Raw genomic sequence first — 22,944 nt, forward strand, 5'->3', positions numbered from 1 at the left:
GGGCCTGTGTAGTATTAGCGGAGTAGAACATGGGCCTGAGCAGTCTTAGCGGAGTAGAACATGGGCCTGTGCAGTATTGGTGGAGTAGATCATCGTCCTGTGCAGTATTAGTGGAGAAGAACATGGGCCTGTGTAGTATTAATTGAGTAGAGCATGGGCCTGTGCAGTATTAGTGGGGTAGAACATGGGTTTGTGCAGTATTAGTGGAGTACAACATGGGCCTGTGCACTATTAGTGGAGCAGAACTTGCACCTTTGCAGTGTTAGTGGAGTAGAACATGGTCCTGTGTAGTAGTAGCGGAGTAGAACAGGGGCCTGTGTAGCATTAGTGGAGTAGGACATGGGCCTGCGCAGTATTAGCGGAGCTGAACATGGGCCTGTGTAGTATTAGTGTAGTGGAATATGGGTCTGTGTAGTATTAGCGGAGTAGAACATGGGCCTGTGTGGTATTAGTGGAGTCGAACATGGGCCTGTGCAGTATTAGCGGAGTAGAACATGAGCCTGTGTAGTATTAGCGGAGAAGAACATGCGTCTGTGTAGTGTTAGCAGAGTAGAACATGGGTTTCTGCAGTATTAGCGGAGTAGAGCATGGGCCTGTGCAGTATTAGTGGAGTAGAACATGGGCCTGTGTAGTATTACCGGAGTAGAACATGGGCCTGTCTAGTATTAGTGGAGTAGAACATTGGCCTGTGCTGTATTAGCGGAGTAGAACATGGGCCTGTGTAGTATTAGCGGAGTAGAACATGGGCCTGTGTAGTATTAGTGGAGTAGAACATGGGCCTGTGCAGTATTAGCGGAGTAAAACATGGGCCTGTGTAGTATTAGCGGAGTAGAACATTGGCCTGAGCAGTAATAGTGGAGTAGAACATGGGCCTGTGCAGTATTAGCGGAGTAGAGCATTGGCTCGACAGTATTAGCAGAGTAGAACATGGCCCTGTGTAGTATTAGTGGAGTAGAACATGGGCCTGTGTAGTATTAGTGGAGTAGAACATGGGCCTGAGCAGTAATAGTGGAGCAGAACATGGGCCTGTGCAGTATTAGCGGAGTTGAGCATTGGCCTGTGCAGTATTAGCAGAGTAGAACATGGGCCTGTGTACTATTAGTGGAGTAGAACATGGGCCTGTGTAGTATTAGTGGAGTAGAACATGGGCCTGTAGAGTATTAACGGAGTAGAAGATGCACCTGTGCAGTATTAGCGGAGCAGAACATGGGCCTGTGCAGTATTAGCGGAGTAGAACATGGGCCTGTGCAGTATTAGCGGAGTAAAACATGGGCCTGTGTAGTATTAGCGGAGTAGAACATGGGCCTGTGCAGTAATAGTTGAGTAGAACATGGGCCTGTGCAGCATTAGCGGAGTAGAACATGGGCCTGTGCAGTATTAGCGGAGTAGAGCATTGGCCTGTGCAGTGTTAGCAGAGTAGAACATGGGCCTGGGTAGTATTAGTGGAGTAGAACATGGGCCTGTGTAGTATTAGTGGAGTAGAACATGGGGCTGTGTAGTATTAGTGGAGTAGAACATGGGCCTGTATAGTATTAACGGAGTAGAAGATGGGCCTGTGCAGTATTAGCGGAATAGAGCATGGGCTTGTGTAGTATTAGCAGAGAAGAACATGGGCCTGTGTAGTATTAGCAGAGTAGAACATGGGTTTCTGCAGTATTAGCGGAGTAGAACATGGGACTGTCTAGTATTAGTGGAGTAGAACATGGACCTTTCTAGTATTAGCGGAGTAGAACATGGACCAGTGTATGATTAGCAGAGTAGAACATGGGCCTTTGTATGATTAGCAGAGTAGAACATGGGCCTTTGTATTATCAGCGGAGTAGAACATGGTCTGTGCTGTATTAGTGGAGTAGAGCATGGTCCTGTGCAGTGTTAGTGGAGAAGAACATGGGCCTGTGTAGTATTAGTTCAGTAGAGCATAGGCCTGTGCAGTATTAGTGGAGTAGAACATGGGCCTGTGCAGTATTAGTGGAGTAGAACATGGGCCTGTGCAGTATTAGTGGAGTAGAACATGGGCATGTGCGGTATTAGCGGAGTAGAACATGGTCTGTGCTGTATTAGTGGAGTAGAGCATGGTCCTGTGCAGTGTTAGTGGAGAAGAACATGGGCCTGTGTAGTATTAGTTCAGTAGAGCATAGGCCTGTGCAGTATTAGTGGAGTAGAACATGGGCCTGTGCAGTATTAGTGGAGTAGAACATGGGCCTCTGCGGTATTAGCGGAGTAGAACATGGGCCTGTGCAGTATTAGTGGAGTAGAACATGGGCCTGTGCGGTATTAGTGGAGTAGAACATCGGCCTGTGAAGTATTGGCGGAGTAGAACATGGGCCTGTGCGGTATTAGCGGAGTAGAACATCGGCCTGTGAAGTATTAGCGGAGTAGAACATGGGCCTGTGCGGTATTAGCGGAGTAGCACATGGGTCTGTGTAGTATGAGTGGAGTAGAACATGGGCTTGTGTAGTATTAGTGCAGTACAATATGGGCCTGTGCAGTATTAGCGGAGTAGAGTATGGGCCTGTGCAGTTTTAGCAGAGTAGAACATGGGCCTGTGCGGTATTAGCGGAGTAGAACATCGGCCTGTGAAGTATTAGCGGAGTAGAACATGGGCCTGTGCGGTATTAGCGGAGTAGCACATGGGTCTGTGTAGTATGAGTGGAGTAGAACATGGGCTTGTGTAGTATTAGTGCAGTACAATATGGGCCTGTGCAGTATTAGCGGAGTAGAGCATGGGTCTGTGCAGTATTAGCGGAGTAGAACATGGGTCTGTGCAGTATTAGTGGAGTAGAACATGGGCCTGTGCGGTATTAGCGGAGTAGAACATCGGCCTGTGTAGTATTAGCGGAGTAGAACATTGGCCTGAGCAGTATTAGTGGAGTAGAACATGGGCTTGTGTAGTATTAGTGCAGTACAATATGGGCCTGTGCAGTATTAGCAGAGTAGAACATGGGCCTGAGTAGTATTAGCAGATTAGAACATGGGCATGTGCAATATTAGCAGAGCAGAACATGGGACTGTGTAGTATTAGCGGATTAGAACATGGGCCTGTGCAGTAATAGCGGAGTAGAGCATTGGCCTGTGCAGTATTAGCAGAGTAGAACATGGGCCTGTGCAGTATTAGCGGAGTAAAACATGGGCCTGTGTAGTATTAGCGGAGTAGAACATTGACCTGAGCAGTAATAGTGGAGTAGAACATGGGCCTGTGTAGTATTAGTGGAGTAGAAGATGGGCCTGTGCAGTATTAGCGGAGTAGAACATTGACCTGAGCAGTAATAGTGGAGTAGAACATGGGCCTGTGTAGTATTAGCGGAGTAGAACATTGACCTGAGCAGTAATAGTGGAGTACAACATGGGCCTGTGTAGTATTAGTGGAGTAGAAGATGGGCCTGTGCAGTATTAGCGGAGTAGAACATTGACCTGAGCAGTAATAGTGGAGTAGAACATGGGCCTGTGTAGTATTAGCGGAGGAGAACATTGACCTGAGCAGTAATAGTGGAGTAAAACATGGGCCTGTGTAGTATTAGCGGAGTAGAACATTGACCTGAGCAGTAATAGTGGAGTAGAACATGGGCCTGTACAGTATTAACGGAGTATAAGATTGGCCTGTGCAGTATTAGCGGAGTAGAGCATGGGCTTGTGTAGTATTAGTGGAGTAGAACATGGGCCTGTGCAGTATTAGCGGAGCAGAACATGGGCCTGTGCAGTATTAGTGGCGTAGAACATGGGCCTGTGTATTATTAGCAGAGTAAAACATGGGCCTTTGTATTATTAGCGGAGTAGAACATGGGCCTGTGTAGTATTAGCGGGGTAGTACATGGGCCTGTGTAGCATTAGCGGAGTTGATCATGAGACTGTGTAGTATTAGTGGAGCAGAACATGGGCCTGTGTAGTATGAGTGGAGTAGAACATGGGCTTGTGTAGTATTAGTGCAGTACAATATGGGCCTGTGCAGTATTAGCGGAGTAGAGTATGGGCCTGTGCAGTTTTAGCAGAGTAGAACATGGGCCTGTGCAGTATTAGCGGAGTAGAGCATGGCCCTGTGCAGTATTAGCGGAGTAGAGCATGGGCCTGTGTAGTATTAGGGGAGTCGAACATGGGCCTGTGCAGTATTAGCGGAGTAGAACATGGGCCTGTGCAGTATTAGTGGAGTAGAACATGGGCCTGTGCGGTATTAGCGGAGTAGAACATCGGCCTGTGTAGTATTAGCGGAGTAGAACATTGGCCTGAGCAGTATTAGTGGAGTAGAACATGGGCTTGTGTAGTATTAGTGCAGTACAATATGGGCCTGTGCAGTATTAGCGGAGTAGAGTATGGGCCTGTGCAGTTTTAGCAGAGTAGAACATGGGCCTGAGTAGTATTAGCAGATTAGAACATGGGCATGTGCAATATTAGCAGAGCAGAACATGGGACTGTGTAGTATTAGCGGATTAGAACATGGGCCTGTGCAGTATTAGCGGAGTAGAGTATGGGCCTGAGCAGTAATAGTGGAGTAGAACATGGGCCTGTGCAGTAATAGCGGAGTAGAGCATTGGCCTGTGCAGTATTAGCAGAGTAGAACATGGGCCTGTGCAGTATTAGCGGAGTAAAACATGGGCCTGTGTAGTATTAGCGGAGTAGAACATTGACCTGAGCAGTAATAGTGGAGTAGAACATGGGCCTGTGTAGTATTAGTGGAGTAGAACATGGGCCTGTATAGTATTAACGGAGTAGAAGATGGGCCTGTGCAGTATTAGCGGAGTAGAGCATGGGCTTGTGTAGTATTAGTGGAGTAGAACATGGGCCTGTGCAGTATTAGCGGAGCAGAACATGGGCCTGTGCAGTATTAGTGGCGTAGAACATGGGCCTGTGTATTATTAGCAGAGTAAAACATGGGCCTTTGTATTATTAGCGGAGTAGAACATGGGCCTGTGTAGTATTAGCGGGGTAGTACATGGGCCTGTGTAGCATTAGCGGAGTTGATCATGAGACTGTGTAGTATTAGTGGAGCAGAACATGGGTCTGTGTCGTATTAGCAGAGTAGAACTTCGGCCTGTGAAGTATTAGCGGAGTAGACCATGGGCCTGTGCGGTATTAGCGGAGTAGAACATGGGCCTGTGTAGTATGAGTGGAGTAGAACATGGGCTTCTGTAGTATTAGTGCAGTACAATATGGGGCTGTGCAGTATTAGCGGAGTGGAACATGGGCCTGAGTAGTATTAGCAGATTAGAACATGGGCATGTGCTATATTAGCAGAGTAGAACATGGGCCTGTGTAGTATTAGCGTAGTAGAACATGGGCCTGAGCAGTCTTAGCGGAGTAGAACATGGGCCTGTGCAGTATTGGTGGAGTAGATCATCGTCCTGTGCAGTATTAGTGGAGAAGAACATGGGCCTGTGTAGTATTAGTTGAGTAGAGCATGGGCCTGTGCAGTATTAGTGGAGTAGAACATGGGTTTGTGCAGTATTAGTGGAGTACAACATGGGCCTGTGCACAATTAGTGGAGCAGAACTTGCACCTTTGCAGTGTTAGTGGAGTAGAACATGGTCCTGGGCAGCACGGTGGCATAGTGCTTAGCACTGTGCCTCACAGCGCCAGGTACCCGGGTTCGAATCCGGCCTCGGGCGACTGTCTGTGTGGAGTTTGCACATTCTCCCCGTGTTTGCGTGGGTTTTCTCCGGGTGCTCCGGTTTCCTCCCACAGTCCAAAGATGTGCGGGTTAGGTTGATTGGCTGTGATAAATTGACCCTTAGTGTTAGGGGGATTAAATACGTGGGGTTACAGGGATAGGGTGGGATATGTGTTGGTGTAGGGGTTACGGGGATTTGGTGGGATATGTGTCGGTGCCGGCTCGATGGGCCGAAATGGCCTCTATCTGCACTGTGGGGTTTCTGTGATTCTGTGATATTACTGCAGTAGAACATGGGACTGTGCAGTATTGGGGAGTAGAACATTGGCCTGTGCAGTATTAGCGGAGTAGAACATGGGCCTGTGCAGTATTAGCGGACTAAAACATGGGCCTGTGTAGTATTAGTGGAGTAGAACATGGGTCTGTGTAGTATTAGTGGAGTAAAACATGGGCCTGTGTAGTATTAGCGGAGTAGAACATTGGCCTGAGCAGTAATAGTGGAGTAGAAAATGGGCCTGTGCAGTAATAGCGGAGTAGAGCATTGGCCTGTGCAGTATTAGCAGAGTAGAACATGGGCCTGTGCAGTATTAGCGGAGTAAAACATGGGCCTGTCTAGTATTAGCGGAGTAGAACATTGACCTGAGCAGTAATAGTGGAGTAGAACATGGGCCTGTGAAGTATTAGCGGAGTAGAGCATTGGCCTGTGCAGTATTAGCAGAGTAGAACATGGGCCTGTGTACTATTAGTGGAGTAGAACATGGGCCTGTGTAGTATTAGTGGAGTCGAACATGGGCCTGTGCAGTATTAGCGGAGTAGAACATGGGCCCATGCAGTATTAGCGGAGTAAAACATGGGCCTGGGTAGCATTAGCGGATTAGAACATGGGCCTGTGCAGTATTAGCAGAGTAGAACATTGGGCTGTGCAGTATTAGTGGAGTAGAACATGGGCCTGTGTAGTATTAGCGGAGTAGAACATGGGTCTGTGCAGTATTAGCGGAGTAGAACATGGGCCTGCGTAGTATTAGTGGAGTGCAAGATGGGCCTGTGCCGTATTAGCAGAGTAGAACATGGGCCCGTGTATTATTAGCGGAGTACAACATGGGCCTGTGTAGTATTAGGGGAGTACAACATGGGCCTGTGTAGTATTAGCGGATTAGAACATGGGCCTGTGCAGTATTAGCAGAGTAGAACATGGGCCAGTGTAGTATTAATGGAGTACAACATGGGCCCGTGAAGTATTAGCGGAGTAGTACATGGGTCTGTGCAGTATTAGTGGAGTAGAACATGGGCCTGTGCAGTATTAGCGGAGTAAAACATGGGCCTGTGTAGTATTAGCGGAGTAGAACAATGGCCTGTGCAGTATTAGCGGAGTACAAGATGGGCCTGTGCAGTACAAGATGGGCCTGTGCAGTTTTAGCAGAGTCAAATATGGGCCTGTGTAGTATTAGTAGACTAAAACATCATCCTGTGCAGTATTAGTGGAGTAGAACATGGGCCTGTGCAGTATTAGCGGAGTAGAACATGGGCCTGTGTAGTATTAGTGCACTACAAAATGGGCCTGTGCAGTATTAGCGGAGTAGAACATGGGCCTGTGCAGTATTAGCGTAGTGGAACATGGGCCTGTGTCGTATTACTGGAGTAGAACATGGGTCTGTGCAGTATTAGTGGAGTAGAACATGGGCCTGTGCAGTATTAGCGGAGTAAAACATGGGCCTGTGTAGTATTAGCGGAGTAGAACAATGGCCTGAGCAGTATTAGCGGAGTACAAGATGGGCCTGTGCAGTACAAGATGGGCCTGTGCAGTTTTAGCAGAGTCAAATATGGGCCTGTGTAGTATTAGTAGACTAAAACATCATCCTGTGCAGTATTAGCGGAGTAGAACATGGGCCTGTGCAGTATTAGCGGAGTAGAACATGGGCCTGTGTCGTATTACTGGAGTAGAACATGGGACTGTGCAGTATTGGGGAGTAGAACATTGGCCTGTGCAGTATTAGCGGAGTAGAACATTGGCCTGAGCAGTAATAGTGGAGTAGAACATGGGCCTGTGCAGTATTAGCGGAGTAGAGCATTGGCCTGTGCAGTATTAGCAGAGTAGAACATGGGCCTGTGCAGTATTAGCGGAGTGAAACATGCGCCTGTGTAGTATTAGCGGAGTAGAACATTGGCCTGAGCAGTAATAGTGGAGTAGAACATGGGCCTGTTTAGTATTGGTGGAGTAGAGCATTGGCCTGTGCAGTATTAGCAGAGTAGAACATGGGCCTGTGTAGTATTAGTGGAGTAGAACATGGGTCTGTGTAGTATTAGTGGAGTAGAACATGGGCCTGTGTAGTATTAGCGGAGTAGAACATTGGCCTGAGCAGTAATAGTGGAGCAGAACATGGGCCTGTGCAGTATTAGCAGAGTAGAACATGGGCCTGTGTACTATTAGTGGAGTAGAACATGGGCCTGTGTAGTATTAGTGGAGTAGAACATGGGCCTGTATAGTATTAACGGAGTAGAAGATGCACCTGTGCAGTACTAGCGGAGCAGAACATGGGCCTGTGCAGTATTAGCGGAGTAGAACATGGGCCTGTGCAGTATTAGCGGAGTAAAACATTGGGCCTGTGTAGTATTAGCGGAGTAGAACATGGGCCTGTGTAGTATTAGCGGAGTAGAACATTGGCCTGAGCAGTAATAGTGGAGTAGAACATGGGCCTGTGTAGTATTAGTGGAGTAGAACATGGGCCTGTGTAGTATTAGCGGAGTAGAACATGGGCCTGTGCAGTATTAGCAGAGTAAAACATGGGCCTGTGTAGTATTAGCAGAGTAGAACATGGGCCTGTGCAGTAATAGCGGAGTAGAACACGGGCCTGTGCAGCATTAGCAGAGTAGAGCATTGGCCTGTGCAGTGTTAGCAGAGTAGAACATGGGCCTGTGTAGTATTAGTGGAGTAGAACATGGGCCTGTGTAGTATTAGTGGAGTAGAACATGGGCCTGTATAGTATTAACGGAGTAGAACATGGGCCTGTGTAGTATTAGTGGAATAGAGCATGGGCTTGTGTAGTATTAGCAGAGAAGAACATGGGCCTGTGTAGTATTAGCAGAGTAGAACATGGGTTTCTGCAGTATTAGCGGAGTAGAACATGGGACTGTCTAGTATTAGTGGAGTAGAACATGGACCTTTCTAGTATTAGCGGAGTAGAACATGGACCAGTGTATGATTAGCAGAGTAGAACATGGGCCTTTGTATGATTAGCAGAGTAGAACATGGGCCTTTGTATTATCAGCGGAGTAGAACATGGTCTGTGCTGTATTAATGGAGTAGAGCATGGTCCTGTGCAGAGTTAGTGGAGAAGAACATGGGCCTGTGTAGTATTAGTTCAGTAGAGCATAGGCCTGTGCAGTATTAGTGGAGTAGAACATGGGCCTGTGCAGTATTAGTGGAGTAGAACATGGGCCTGTGCGGTATTAGCGGAGTAGAACATGGTCTGTGCTGTATTAGTGGAGTAGAGCATGGTCCTGTGCAGTGTTAGTGGAGAAGAACATGGGCCTGTGTTGTATTAGTTCAGTAGAGCATAGGCCTGTGCAGTATTAGTGGAGTAGAACATGGGCCTGTGCAGTATTAGTGGAGTAGAACATGGGCCTCTGCGGTATTAGCGGAGTAGAACATGGGCCTCTGCGGTATTAGCGGAGTAGAACATGGGCCTGTGGAGTAGAACATGGGCCTGTGCGGTATTAGTGGAGTAGAACATCGGCCTGTGAAGTATTAGCGGAGTAGAACATGGGCCTGTGCGGTATTAGCGGAGTAGAACATCGGCCTGTGAAGTATTAGCGGAGTAGAACATGGGCCTGTGCGGTATTAGCGGAGTAGCACATGGGCCTGTGTAGTATGAGTGGAGTAGAACATGGGCTTGTGTAGTATTAGTGCAGTACAATATGGGCCTGTGCAGTATTAGCGGAGTAGAGTATGGGCCTGTGCAGTTTTAGCAGAGTAGAACATGGGCCTGTGCAGTATTAGCGGAGTAAAACATGGGCCTGGGTAGCATTAGCGGATTAGAACATGGGCCTGTGCAGTATTAGCAGAGTAGAACATTGGGCTGTGCAGTATTAGTGGAGTAGAACATGGGCCTGTGTAGTATTAGCGGAGTAGAACATGGGTCTGTGCAGTATTAGCGGAGTAGAACATGGGCCTGTGTAGTATTAGTGGAGTGCAAGATGGGCCTGTGCCGTATTAGCAGAGTAGAACATGGGCCCGTGTATTATTAGCGGAGTACAACATGGGCCTGTGTAGTATTAGGGGAGTACAACATGGGCCTGTGTAGTATTAGCGGATTAGAACATGGGCCTGTGCAGTATTAGCAGAGTAGAACATGGGCCAGTGTAGTATTAATGGAGTACAACATGGGCCCGTGAAGTATTAGCGGAGTAGTACATGGGTCTGTGCATTATTAGTGGAGTAGAACATGGGCCTGTGCAGTATTAGCGGAGTAAAACATGGGCCTGTGTAGTATTAGCGGAGTAGAACAATGGCCTGTGCAGTATTAGCGGAGTACAAGATGGGCCTGTGCAGTACAAGATGGGCCTGTGCAGTTTTAGCAGAGTCAAATATGGGCCTGTGTAGTATTAGTAGACTAAAACATCATCCTGTGCAGTATTAGCGGAGTAGAACATGGGCCTGTGCAGTATTAGCGGAGTGGAACATGGGCCTGTATAGTATTAGTGCACTACAAAATGGGCCTGTGCAGTATTAGCGGAGTAGAACATGGGCCTGTGCAGTATTAGCGTAGTAGAACATGGGCCTGTGTCGTATTACTGGGGTAGAACATGGGACTGTGCAGTATTAGGGAGTAGAACATTGGCCTGTGCAGTATTAGCGGAGTAGAACATGGGCCTGTGTAGTATTAGCGGAGTAGAACATTGGCATGAGCAGTAATAGTGGAGTAGAACATGGGCCTGTGCAGTATTAGCGGAGTAGAGCATTGGCCTGTGCAGTATTAGCAGAGTAGAACATGGGCCTGTGCAGTATTAGCGGAGTGAAACATGCGCCTGTGTAGTATTAGCGGAGTAGAACATTGGCCTGAGCAGTAATAGTGGAGTAGAACATGGGCCTGTGTAGTATTAGCGGAGTAGAGCATTGGCCTGTGCAGTATTAGCAGAGTAGAACATGGGCCTGTGTAGTATTAGTGGAGTAGAACATGGGTCTGTGTAGTATTAGTGGAGTAGAACATGGGCCTGTATAGTATTAACGGAGTAGAACATGGGCTTGTGTAGTATTAGCGGAGTAGAGCATGGGCTTGTGTAGTATTAGTGGAGTAGAACATGGGCCTGCGCAGTATTAGCGGAGTAGAACATGGGCCTGTGCAGTATTAGTGGAGTAGAACATTGGCCTCTGCAGTATTAGTGGCGTAGAACATGGGCCTGTGTATTATTAGCAGAGTAAAACATGGGCCTTTGTATTATTAGTGGTGTAGAACATGAGTCTATGCAGTATTATTGGAGTAGAACATGTGCCTGTGCAGTATTAATGGAGTAGAACATGGGCCTGTGTAGTATTAGTGGAGTAGAACATGGGCCTGTGTATTATTAGTGGAGTAGAACATGGGACTGTGTAGTATTAGTGGAGTAGAACATGGGCCTGTGTAGTATTAGTGGAGTAGAACATGGGACTGTGTAGTATTAGTGGAGTAGAACATGGGCCTGTGCGGTATTAGCGGAGTAGCACATGGGCCTGTGTAGTATGAGTGGAGTAGAACATGGGCTTTTGTTGTATTAGTGCTGTACAATATGGGCCTGTGCAGTATTATCGGAGTAGAGTATGGGCCTGTGCAGTTTTAGCAGAGTAGAACATGGGCCTGAGTAGTATTAGCGGAGTAGAACATGGGCCTGTGCCGTCTTAACGGAGTAGAACATGGGCCTGTGCAGTATTAGTGGAGTGGAACATTGGCCTGTGTATTATTAGCAGAGTAGAACATGGGCCTTTGTATTATCAGCAGAGTAGAACATGGGTTTCTGCAGTATTAGTGGAGTAGAACATGGGCCTGTGTAGTGTTAGCAGAGTAGAACATGGGCCTGTGCAGTATTAGCGGAGTAGAACATGGGTTTGTGCAGTATTAGTGGAGTACAACATGGGCCTGTGCACTATTAGTGGAGCAGAACTTGCACCTTTGCAGTGTTAGTGGAGTAGAACATGGTCCTGTGTAGTATTAAAGGAGTAGAGCATGGTCCTGTGTAGTAGTAGCAGAGTAGAACAGGGGCCTGTGTAGCATTAGTGGAGTAGGACATGGGCCTGCGCAGTATTAGCGGAGCTGAACATGTGCCTGTGTAGTATTAGTGTAGTACAATATGGGTCTGTGTAGTATTAGCGGAGTAGAACATGGGCCTGTGTAGTATTAGTGGAGTAGAACATGGGCCTGTCTAGTATCAGTGGATTAGAACATGGGCCTGTGCGGTATTAGCGGAGTAGAACATGGACCTTTCTAGTATTAATGGAGTAGAACATTGGCCTGTGCTGTATTAGCAGAGTAGAACATGGGCCTGTGTAGTATTAGCGGAGTAGAACATTGGCCTGAGCAGTATTAGTGGAGTAGAACATGGGCCTGTGCAGTATTAGTGGAGTAGAACATGGGCCTGTGCGGTATTAGCGGAGTAGAACATCGGCCTGTGTAGTATTAGCGGAGTAGAACATTGGCCTGAGCAGTATTAGTGGAGTAGAACATGGGCCTGTGCTGTATGAGTGGAGTAGAACATGGGCTTTTGTAGTATTAGTGCAGTACAATATGGGCCTGTGCAGTATTAGCGGAGTAGAGCATGGGCCTGTGCAGTTTTAGCAGAGTAGAACATGGGCCTGAGTAGTATTAGCAGATTAGAACATGGGCATGTGCAATATTAGCAGAGCAGAACATGGGCCTGTGTAGTATTAGCGGAGTCGAACATGGGCCTATGCAGTCTTAGCGGAGTAGAACATGGGCCTGTGCAGTATTAGTGGAGTAGATCATCGTCCTGTGCAGTATTAGTGGAGAAGAACATGGGCCTGTGTAGTATTAGTTGAGTGGAGCATGGGCCTGTGCAGTATTAGTGGAGTAGAACATTGGCCTGTGTATTATTAGCAGAGTAGAACATGGGCCTTTGTAATATCAGCGGAGTAGAACATGGGTTTCTGCAGTATTAGTGTAGTATTAGCAGAGTAGAACATGGGTCTGTGTAGTATTGGCGGAGCAGAACATGGCCCTGTGCAGTATTAGCGGAGTAGAACATGGGCCTGTGTAGTATTAGCAGAGTAGTACATGGGTTTGTGCAGTATTAGCGGAGTAGAACATGGACCTGTGCAGTATTAGCGGTGTAGTACATGGACCTGTGCAGTATTAGCAGAGTAGAACATGGGCCTGTGCAGTATTAGCAGAGTAGAGCATGGGCCTGTGCAGTATTAGCGGAGTAGAACATGAGCCTGCGTAGTATTAACGGAGTAGAACATGGGCCTGTGCAGTATTAACGGAGTATAATATGGGCCTGTGTAGTATTAGTGGAGTAGGACATGGGCCTGTGTAGTATTAGCGGAGATGAACATGGGCCTGTGTAGTATTAGCAGAGTAGAACATGGGCCTGTGTAGTATTGGCGGAGTAGAACATGGGCCTGTGTAGTATTAGCGGTGTAGTACTTGGGCCTGTGCAGTATTAGAGGAGTAGAACATGGGCCTGTGTATTATTAGCAAAGTAGAACATGGGCCTGTGTATTATTAGCGGAATTGAACATGGGCCTCTGTAGTGCTGGCGAAGTAGAACATGGGCCTGTGCGGTATTAGCGGAGTAGAACATGGGCCTGTGCAGTATTAGCGGAATACAACATGGGCCTGTGTAGTATTAGCGGAGTAGAACATGGGCCTGTGCAGTATTAGCAGAGTAGAATATGGGCCTGTGTAGTATTAGTAGAGTAGAACATGGGCCTGTGTAGTATTAGTAGAGTAGAACATGGGTTTGTGCAGTATTAGCAGAGTAGAACATGGGCCTGTGTAGTATTAGTAGAGTAGAACATGGGTTTGTGCAGTATTAGCAGAGTAGAACATGGGCCTGTGCAGTACTGGCAGTGTAGAACATGGGCCTCTGTAGTGTTCGCGGAGTAGAACATGGGCCTTTGTAGTATTAGCGGAATACAACATGGGCCTGTGTAGTATTAGCGGAGTAGAACATGGGCCTGTGCAGTATTAGCAGAGTAGAACATGGGCCTTTGTAGTATTAGTAGAGTAGAACATGGGTTTCTGCAGTATTAGCGGAGTAGAACATGGGCCTGTGCAGTATTAACGGAGTAGAACATGGGCCTGTGCAGTATTAGTGGGATAGATCATGGGCCTGTGTAATATTAGCGGAGTAGAACATGGGCCTGTGCAGTATTAGCAGAGTAGAACATTGGTCTCTGCAGTATTAGCAGAGTAGAACATGGGCCTGTATAGTGTTAGCAGAGTAGAACTTGGGCCTGTGTATTATTAGCAAAGTAGAACATGGGCCTGTGCAGTATTAGCTGAGTAGAACATGGGCCTCTGTAGTGTTAGCGGAGTAGAACATGGGCCTGTGCGGTATTAGCGGAGTAGAACATGGGCCTGTGAGGTATTACTGGAGTAGAACATGGGCCTCTGCGGTATTAGCGGAGTAGAACATGGGCCTGTGCAGTATTAATGGAGTAGAACATGGGCCTGTGCGGTATTAGCGGAGTAGAATATGGGCCTGTGAAGTATTAGCGGAGTACAATATGGGCCTGTGCTGTATTAGCGGAGTAGCACATGGGCCTGTGTAGTATTAGCAGAGTAGACCATGGGCTTGTGCAGTATTAGTGGAGTAGAACATGTGCCTATGCAGCCTTGGTTCCCAGAGGTGTCGTGTTGTTGAGTACCCACCAAAGGCCCACACGTCAGACTTGCTGCTGAATCGAGCAAAATTCAGAACCTCGGGAGGAGACCATCGCACGGGGAACTTCGAACCTTGTGAACTCGTGTACTCATCATCGAGGACGTACCTAATATGAAACATACCGTCACTCTGGGATCGAGGCTGCGGAATTTCACCCGCACAAACCCACCCTATCGATAGACCCCAAAATAAAGAACAGCTTGCATTGATATAGTTCCTTTCACAACCTCAGGACGTCCCAAAGCGCTTTACAGCCAATGAAGTACTTTTGAAATGTAGTCACTTTTTTAATGCAGGAAACACCCATTTATGCACAGCAGGCTCCCACAAACAGCAATGTGATAATGACCAGATCATCTGTTTTAGTGATGTTTGTTGAGGGATAAATATTGGCCAGGACACCGGGGATAATACCCCTTCTCTTCTTCCAATAGTGGCCGGAGGATCTTTTACATCCACCTGAGAGAGCAGACGGTGCCTCGGCATAACGTCTCATCCAAAAGGCTGCACCTCCAACAGTGTAGAGCTCCCTCAGTACTGCACTGGAGTGTCAGCCTAGAGTTTCTGGAGTGGGACTTAAACCCACAACCTTCTGACTCAGAGGTGAGAGTGCTCCCACGCAGCCACGACTGACACCTAAATCACTAACACTTCCTTTAAGCTGCTGCCGACTAACATCTGCTCCATCCTGAGCTGAGGCGCTGACCATCACTGGAGTGTGGTTCCACGGGTTGTGCCCACCCTCTGATACTTTGCCCAAGCTGCCGTTCTTTGGCGTCAGCCTTGGCCCTGAGTGCCAGCAGGCTGAAACACCTGATGTGACATAAAGACATTGTCCGCACACACTCTCCAACAGAGGACGCTGGCAGCGAGCAGGAAAGGGAATGTGGCATCATTTTCCCCCTCACCCACATGTCCTGATCGAACTTGTAGTAACCTGGGAGGTTATGAGTAACCTAATCCACCAGGTGGTGCTGTGGCAATTGGTCTCCTGAGTTAAGTCTGATCTGTACTGGTTGTACTCTTTGTTTTTGGCTGCCTCATGGCAGAAGCTTTTATGTGCAAGTGTTGATTAAACCATGTTACAGAGTTAACCGGTGTCCGTCTCCATCTATGGCCACCTTAAGATACCACATATGGCGACGAGAATAAAGGACGGAAAAGTTTTGGAGTATTCGGAAGAGGTGCTCGGGTTGGTTAGCAAACTAGTCGGAAAAGCACGAGGCTAGGCCGCGGGAGTCGAAACGGAGTTTGATTTTTTGGCTGAAGTGATCGGACTCCAAGGATGGCAGGAACGGTAGGCTCCGTGGCACCTTTTGACAGCAAGTCGCAGTCTTGGGAGGAGTATATTGAAATACTGAGCCATTTCTTTATGGCAAACGAGGTGGACAGTGCTGAAAAGAAAAGGGCCATTTTACTGAGTTGTGTGGGAGCGCAAACCTATACACGGATGAGGAATCTGCTGAGCCCGGAGCGGCCAGGAGAAAAATCTTTTGATGAGTTGGTGAGTCTACTAAAGAATCATTTCAATCTGAAACCTAGTGAAATAGTACAGAGATGGAAATTCAATTCGAGGATTAGGAGGCCGGAAGAAAGCGTTACTGAGTATGTGGAGGAGCTTCGGAAGCTCGCACAGGACTGTAATTTTGGAAATGCGCTCACAGTCATGTTAAGGGACAGACTAGTATGCGGAGTTAACAACGACAGTATACAGCAAAGGTTGCTGTCAGAAGAAGGATTAACGTTTGAGATGGCACTTAAAAAAGCACAAGCCATGGAGACGGCTAACAAGGACATTAAGGACTTAAACAGTATGAGCAAGGAGAAATGGAGTAAACCAGTGGGAGGAGCTGTTTTCAAGATGGAAGCTGGCGCGAAAAGTCCACCAGTCGGGGTTGGGGATTGCTACCGATGTGGTGGGACGAGCCATTATGCAAAGGACTGCAGGTTTGCAGAGGCAAAGTGCCACAATTGTGGAAAAATAGGGCACTTAAAGAAAGTCTGTAAAAGGGCAGTGAGTGAGAGAAGCAGTGCTAAAGGGGCAAAGCATGCAAAAGCGGGGAGGGAGAAGTACACAAAGCGGGCAAATTACATACAAGAGGAGGAAGAGTCTCGTGAGTCTAGTGAGGAGGTTTTCACTGTATACAGTATAGACACTTCAAGGCTCAACGTACCCCCTCTCACTCAGTATTTGATAGTGAACGGAGGTCAAGTAAAGTTTGAGATTGACACCGGATGTAGTGTAACCATGTCGCAGACTGAGTACACCAAGCTATGGGGGGAAGCAAAAGTACCAGAGCTAGGTACATGCCCCATTAGTCTCAAAACCTACACAGGACAGAAGGTGGACATTTTGGGGGCGGCTGAAGTACAAGTGGAACACAAAGGAGTCACCAAAGAGCTTACGGTGGTAGTGGTAGCAGGGTCAGGGCCAAACCTGTTAGGGCGAGGGTGGATCAGTGAGTTGAGTGTGGACTGGCAGGCAATGTATAAAATGGAGGACAGTACAGATCAGACTTAACTCAGGAGACCAATTGCCACAGCACCACCTGGTGGATCAGGTTACTCATAACCATCACAGAGAATAATGAGATGGGCAGTAATACTAAGAGCCTATGAATATGTGATCACGTACAGAGCCGGCAAGGAAAACGGGAACGCGGATGCTCTCAGCCGCCTGCCCCTCTCAAAATCTCCTCGCAGTACTTCCCCTGAGGAACACGTCCTGATGCTGGATCAGGAGATCAGTCCCCTGATGACTTCAGCGCAAATCCAGGGCTGCGCAGCCAAGGACCCCGTTCTGTCAAGGGTCCGTGAGTATGTGTTGAAAGGCTGGCCAGATCACCGTGAGGGACCGGAGTTCGCGCCGTACAGACAGAGACAGCACGAGCTCAGTGTCCAAGATGGATGTGTGCTATGGGGTGCACGCATCATAGTCCCAGAGCGGGGACGCTCTACTTTGATGGAACAGTTGCATCAATCGCACCCAGGAATGACTAGAATGAAAGGACTGGCTAGGAGCTACCTGTGGTGGCCTAACTTGGATGCTGAAATTGAGTCAAAGGTAAAGTCATGCACTATATGTCAGGAACAGAGGAAAGCACCTGCCGGGGCACCACTCCATCCCTGGGAGTGGCCCAGCAAACCCTGGAGGAGAATTCACATAGACTATGCGGGACGTTTTAGGGGCAAAATGTTTTTGGTGCTGGTAGACGCTCACTCAAAGTGGATCGACGTTTATCCAGTGAGCTCTGCAACAACTGATGCCACACTGAATTGTCTCAGGAACAGCTTCAGCACGCATGGTATTCCAGAAATGATTGTATCCGACAATGCACAGTGTTTTGTTAGTGAAGGGAGCAAAGAATTCATGGTAAGGAATGGAATCACACGTCACCTCGGCTCCATATCACCCAGCCTCAAATGGGTTAGCCGAGCGAGCCGTGCAGACTTTTAAGGAGCTCATGAGGAAGAGCTCAGGTGACACCCTGGAGACCAAGCTCAATAGAGCCTTGTTTAGTTATCGTATAACACCCCAAGCTACCACGGGGCTTTCTCCGGCTGAGTTGATGATGGGGAGAAAGTTGCAGTGCACGTTAGACCTGATACACCCAGATCTCAAAAGCAAGGTTGAGACAAAACAAACAAACCAAAAAGCGTACCATGACAAACATACTAAAGCTCGCCATTTCGCCATAGGGGACTCTGTGTACACCCGGAACTTCGGCTATGGACCTAAATGGATACCAGGACTAATCCAGGACATTACAGGACCTGTGTCGTACTCCGTGTTACTAGGGTATGGTCGAGGGGTTTGTCGGCATGTGGATCAGCTTTTCAGCCGGCAGCAGGGGGAACTGCCTCAGATGGAACAAAGGGCAGTAGAGGAGGCTGTTCCAGGACCCAACACGGCTTATAAGGTGCCAGTGGACACTGGCACTGCCAGGCCACAGTGGGACAGAGTAAAACCAACATCAGAGACTACTCCAATATCAAGTGCGAATGAATCTGAGAATCCACCACAAGTGGAATTAAGACGTTCACAAAGGATTCGCAAGCAACCAGAAAGACTTATACAAACCTGTTAAATTAGTCAGGGGTTAACCATGGTTAGAGCATACTGGTTAATTAAAACGTAGTACCTAGTAAGGGTTATTGTTTAAGAATTGCATACGGCAATCTTAAGGGGGGAGGAGTGAAGTAACCTGGGAGGTTATGAGTAACCTGATCCACCAGGTGGTGCTGTGGGAATTGGTCTCCTGAGTTAAGTCTGACCTGTACTCATGGCAGAAGCTTTTATGTGCAAGTGTTGATTAAACCATGTTACGGAGTTAACCGGTGTCCGTCTCCATCTATGGCCACCTCAAGATACCACAGAACTGTAGCACCTCCATCAGAGCCCTGGGTGAGATCAGTTATCCTGCACAATATTAATGTGATGGTGGGCTAAGTAGATGCAAGTAATGCTAGCCACGCCACACCGAGCCCCGCCTACACCGCCCTAAGCCACGCCTACACTGCACTGAGCCCCGCCTACTCCGCCCTGAGCCCAGCCTACTCCGCCCTGAGACTCGTCTACTTGGCCCTGAGCCCCGCCTACACCACCCTGAGCCCCGCCCACACCACCCTGAGCCCCGCGTACACCACCCTGAGCCCCGCCCACATGGCCCTGAGCCCAGCCTACACCACCCTGAGCCCCGCCCACACCAACCTGAGCCCCGCCTACACCACCCTGAGCCCTGCCTACTCTGCCCTGAGCCCCACCTACACCACCCTGAGCCCCGCCTACACCACCCTGAGCCCCCCTACACCACCCGGAGCCCAGCCTACTCTGCCCTGAGCCCCGCCTACTCCACCCTGAGCCCCGCCTATTCCACCCTGAGCCCCGCCTACTCCGTCCTGAGCACTGCCTACTCAGCCCTGAGCCCTGCCAACACCACCCTGAACCCCGCCTACATGGCACTGAGCCCCGCCTACACCACCCTGAGCCCCACCTACACCACCCTGAGCCCCGCCTACACCGCCCTGAACCCCGCCTACACCGCCCTGAGCCCCGCCTACACTGCCATGAGCCCCGCCTACTCCGCCCTGAGCCCCGCCTACTCCGTCCTGAGCCCCACCTACTCGGCCCTGAGCCCCGCCTACACCACCCTGAACCCCGCCTACATGACCCTGAGCCCCGCCTACACCACCCTGAGCCCCGCCTACACCACCCTGTGCCCCGCCTACTCTGCCCTGAGCCCCGCCTACTCCGCCCTGAGCCCCGCCTACACCGCTCTGAGCCCCGCCTACTCCGCCCTGAGCCCCGCCTACACCGCCCTGAGCCCCGCCTACTCTGCCCTGAGCCCCGCCTACTCTGCACTGAGCCCCGCCTAAACCACCGAGCCCCGCCTAAACCACCGAGCCCCGCCTACACCACCCTGAGCCCCGCTTACACCGCTCTGCGCCCCGCCTACATGGCCCTGAGCCCCGCCTACACCACCCTGAGCCCCGCCTACACCACCCTGTGCCCCGGCTACTCCACCCCGAGCCCCACCTACTCCGCCCTGAGCCCCGCCTACTCCGCCCTGAGCCCCACCTACTCTGCCCTGAGCCCCACCTACTCTGCACTGAGCCACGCCTACTCTGCCCTGAGCCCCGCCTGCACCACCGAGCCCCGCCTACACCGCTCTGAGCCCCGCCTACATGGCCCTGAGCCCCGCCTACACCACCTTGAGCCCCGCCTTCACGGCCCTGAGCCCCGCCTACACGGCCCTGAGCCCCGCCTACACGGCCCTGAGCCCCGCCTACACCACCCTGAGCCCCGCCTACACCAGCCTGAGCCCTGCCTACACCACCGAGTCCCGCCTACACCACCGAGCGCTGCCTACACCACCCTGAGCCCCGCCTACACCACCCTGAGCCCCGCCTACTCCACCCTGAGCCCCGCCTACACCACCCTGAGCTCCGCCTACACCACCCTGAGACCCGCCTATACCACCCTGAGCCCAGCCTACAACTCCCTGAGCCCCTCCTACACCGCCCTGAGCCCCGCCTACACTGCCCTGAGCCCCGCCTACACTGCCCTGAGCCCCGCCTACACCGCCCTGAGCCCCGCCTACTCTGCCCTGAGCCCCGCCTACTCCGCCCTGAGCCCTGCCCACACGGCCGAGCCCCGCCTATTCCACCCTGAGCCCCGTCTACTCCACCCTGAGCCCCGCCTACACCACCCTGAGACCCGCCTACACCACCCTGAGACCCGCCTATACCACCCTGAGCCCAGCCTACACCGCCCTGAGCCCCGCCTACACCACCCTGAGCCCCGCCTACTCTGCCCTGAGCCCCGCCTACACCACCCTGAGCCCCGCGTACTCTGCCCTGAGCCCCGCCCACACGGTCGAGCCCCGCCTACACAGCCCTGAGCCCTGCCTATTCTGCCCTGAGCCCCGCCTACTCCGCCCTGAGCCCCGCCTACTCCGCCCTGAGCCCCGCCTACTTCGCCCTGAGCCCCGCCTACATGGCCATGAGCCCTGCCTACACGGCCCTGAGCCCCACCTACATCATCCTGAACCCCGCCTACATCACCCTGAGCCCTGCCTACACCGCCCTGAGCCCTGCCTACACCGCCCTGAGCCCCGCCTACACCGCCCTGTGCCCCGCCTACTCCGCCCTGAGCCCCACCTACTCTGCCCTGAGCCCCGCCTACTCCGCACTGAGCCCCTCCTACACTGCCCTGAGCCCGGCCTACTCTGCCCTGAGCCCCGCCTACTCTGCCCTGAGCCCCGCCTACTCTGCCCTGAGCCCCACCTACTCTGCACTGAGTCACGCCTACACCGCTCTGAGCCCCGCCTACATGGCCCTGAGCCCCGCCTACATGGCCCTGAGCCCTGCCGACACCAACTTTAGCCCCGCCTACATGGCCCTGAGCCCCGCCTACACCACCCTGAGCCCTGCATACACCACCCTGAGCCCTGCCTACACCACCGAGTCCCGCCTACACCACCCTGAGCGCCGCCTACTCCGCCCTGAGCCCTGCCTACACCACCCTGAGCCCCGCCTACACCACCTTGAGCCCTGCCTACTCCGCCCTGAGCCCCGCCTACACCACCGAGACCCGCCTATACCACCCTGAGCCCAGCCTACACCGCCCTGAGCCCCTCCTACACTGCCCTGAGCCCCGCCTACTCTGCCCTGAGCCCCGCCTACTCCGCCCTGAGCCCCGCCCACACGGCCGAGCCCCGCCTACACCACCCTGAGCCCCGCCTACTCCACCTTGAGCCCCGCCTACACCACCCTGAACCCTGCCTACACCACCCTGAGACCCGCCTATACCACCCTGAGCCCAGCCTACACCACCCTGAGCCCCTCCTACACCGCCCTGAGCCACGCCTACACCACCCTGAGCCACGCCTACTCTGCCCTGAGCCCCGCCTACTCCGCCCTGAGCCCCGCCCACACGGTCGAGCCCCTCCTACACCGCCCTGAGCCCCGCCTACACCACCCTGTGCCCCGCCTACTCCGCCCCGAGCCCCACCTACTCCGCCCTGAGCCCCGCCTACTCCGCCCTGAGCCCCGCCTACTCCGCCCTGAGCATCGCCTACTCCGCACTGAGCCCCTCCTACACTGCCCTGAGCCCGGCCTACTCTGCCCTGAGCCCCGCCTACTCTGCCCTAAGCCCCACCTATTCTGCCCTGAGCCCCACCTACTCTGCACTGAGCCACGCCTACTCTGCCCTGAGCCCCGCCTGCACCACCGAGCCCCGCCTACATGGCCCTGAGCCCCGCCTACACCACCTTGAGCCCCGCCTACACGGCCCTGAGCCCCGCCTACACCACCCTGAGCCCCGCCTACACCACCCTGAGCCCCGCCTACACCACCCTGAGCCCTGCCGACACCACCGAGTCCCGCCTACACCACCCTGAGCGCCGCCTACACCACCCTGAGCGCCGCCTACTCCGCCCTGAGCCCTGCCTACACCACCCTGAGCCCCGCCTACACCGCCCTGAGCCCTGCCTACTCCGCCCTGAGCCCCGCCTACACCACCCTGAGCTCCGCCTACACCACCCTGAGACCCGCCTATACCACCCTGAGCCCAGCCTACACCACCCTGAGCCCCTCCTACACCGCCCTGAGCCCCTCCTACACCACCCTGAGCCCCGCCTACACCACCCTGAGCCCCGCCTACTCTGCCCTGAGCCCCGCCTACGCCACCCTGAGCCCTGCCCACACGGCCGAGCCCCGCCTACTCCACCCTGAGCCCCGCCTACTCCACCCTGAGCCCCGCCTACACCACCCTGAGCCCCGCCTACACCACTCTGAGACCCGCCTACACCACCCTGAGCCCCGCCTACACCACCCTGAGCCCCGCCTACTCTGCCCTGAGCCCCGCCTACTCTGCCCTGAGGCCCGCCTACACCACCCTGAGCCCAGCCTACACCACCCTGAGCCCCTCCTACACCACCCTGAGCCCCGCCTACACCACCCTGAGC

General features: G+C 51.7%; 1 protein-coding gene across 1 annotated transcript in view; it reads right to left on the reverse strand.

Annotated features, from left to right (window-relative positions):
* Nucleotides 1-22,944, reverse strand: part of btk (Bruton agammaglobulinemia tyrosine kinase) — a 407,843-nt gene that overhangs the window by 65,870 nt on the left and 319,029 nt on the right. Inside the window, exon 15 of the mRNA XM_085987158.1 lies at nt 14,464-14,582. Within this exon, the coding sequence (XP_085843284.1) occupies nt 14,464-14,582 (119 nt within the window). The remainder of the gene's footprint in view (nt 1-14,463; nt 14,583-22,944) is intronic.

The sequence above is a fragment of the Somniosus microcephalus genome, chromosome 1, assembly GCF_052327205.1.
Source record: "Somniosus microcephalus isolate GS21.2 chromosome 1, FLI_Smic_1.0, whole genome shotgun sequence".
Lineage (NCBI taxonomy): Eukaryota > Metazoa > Chordata > Chondrichthyes > Squaliformes > Somniosidae > Somniosus > Somniosus microcephalus.